This window comes from Austrofundulus limnaeus, unplaced genomic scaffold, assembly GCF_001266775.1.
Source record: "Austrofundulus limnaeus strain Quisiro unplaced genomic scaffold, Austrofundulus_limnaeus-1.0 Scaffold6, whole genome shotgun sequence".
Classification (NCBI taxonomy): Eukaryota; Metazoa; Chordata; class Actinopteri; order Cyprinodontiformes; family Rivulidae; genus Austrofundulus; species Austrofundulus limnaeus.
In genome coordinates, this window is record NW_013952408.1 from 4,023,627 (window position 1) to 4,024,967 (window position 1,341).

The window sequence follows — 1,341 nt, forward strand, 5'->3', positions numbered from 1 at the left end:
AAAAAAAAAAGAAAAAGAGGACGTGGAGTCAGAGCCTACCCTCTGGAAGTCGTGGATGATATCAGCCGGGTCGCTCCCTCCGAAGTGTGGCACGGGCACGCTGATCTGCTCGTAGTTGTCCTCCAGGAAGATGCCCACGTTCTCCTCCAGTTCTTGCCGTCCCCTCAGCGGAGCGTACACCGAGTCTTCGAAGACGACCCGGCAGTGGAACAGGCTGTCCTCTGGGATCTGCTGCTGGGAACGGAGGTAGAGCGGAGTTAGCGTGTTACGTGGCGACCTCGTGGTTTGACGTGTGTTTGCAGGACGGCGGGCTCAACTAACCTGAGGTATGAAGTAGGAGCGATGGATGAAGACAGAGGCCAGCACCACTCCGGCCAGGAACACCACCAGGCCGAAGACGAGGCAGCACAGGCCGAAGGGAAAAGGCTTTTTAGGCCTCATGAKAGGAACCACCCGCCCCTGTACAGAAAACAGAAACCAGGTTGTTAGTGAGCACATCTGGATCATCACAGTGAATTCAAATCACCTCTACCATTACTTTTCATCACAATGAACTGTTTTGATTGATCCCTTTCATGCCCTTGTGTAACTGCTGTAACTGATGCAACAGTTGCATCACAACGCCTGAAACGTAACAGTTAATCCTGAGGCGAGAAGATCTAGCAGACGTAGGACGGACTGGAACAAGGCCTGCCAGATGCCCCGCCCACGGCCTCTCAGTCAATACGATACCTCTCTCTACTATCGTTCCCATGGAGAGCGGAAGCGAGGAGAACAGATTGTGCCAGGCTCTGACGAAGACGCTGGCACGTGGCCGTCTGGGTCTATTCTTGGAGGCCCACTTCCATGCTCCATATTTGCAGATATTAAAACCCCCAGCTCTCTGAGTGGGAGTCAAAATGAGGACGAGTGCGTAGAGCAGGAGTCCCTCGGCAGAGGTGGACGTATTAATAGATCTACACATGCTGGCTCTGACGCCTCGAATCTCATCTTTGCCAATCAGAATCCACACAGCCTCTGACAGACGTCTGCTGACGTACCGAAGACATGAAAATGCATGGGTCTTTTGGAGACGTCATCAAGTGGGTTCTTACTGTGTGTTAAGAAACGGGATGAGGCTTTGACAGGAGCCCATCTGTTGAGTGACASATGTATAATTATGGTATACTCCTGGGACGAAGTGCAGAGAAAAAGCTAAAAAAAWTTTTGCCTTGAATGATGAGACAGACTTTGTAATCCACATAAGATTAAAGCCAATTTAGAAATAGTATGATGAGGCAAATTCAAATCTTATTTAAGCATAAAAACATGAGCATCAAATTTATAATTTGTAGCCATCAG

At 49.6% G+C, this 1,341-nt stretch overlaps 1 protein-coding gene across 3 annotated transcripts in view; it reads right to left on the reverse strand.

Moving 5' to 3' along the window:
- Positions 1-459, reverse strand: part of itm2cb (integral membrane protein 2Cb) — a gene marked incomplete at its 5' end in the record, with an annotated part of 2,976 nt that extends 2,517 nt beyond the window's left edge. The window contains 2 exon segments of one of the 3 annotated variants that reach the window (XM_014031107.1): positions 40-228; positions 322-459. In XM_014031107.1, coding sequence (XP_013886561.1) covers positions 40-228; positions 322-459 — 327 coding nt within the window. 3 annotated transcript variants of the gene reach the window in all.
- Positions 460-1,341: the final 882 nt, after the last annotated feature.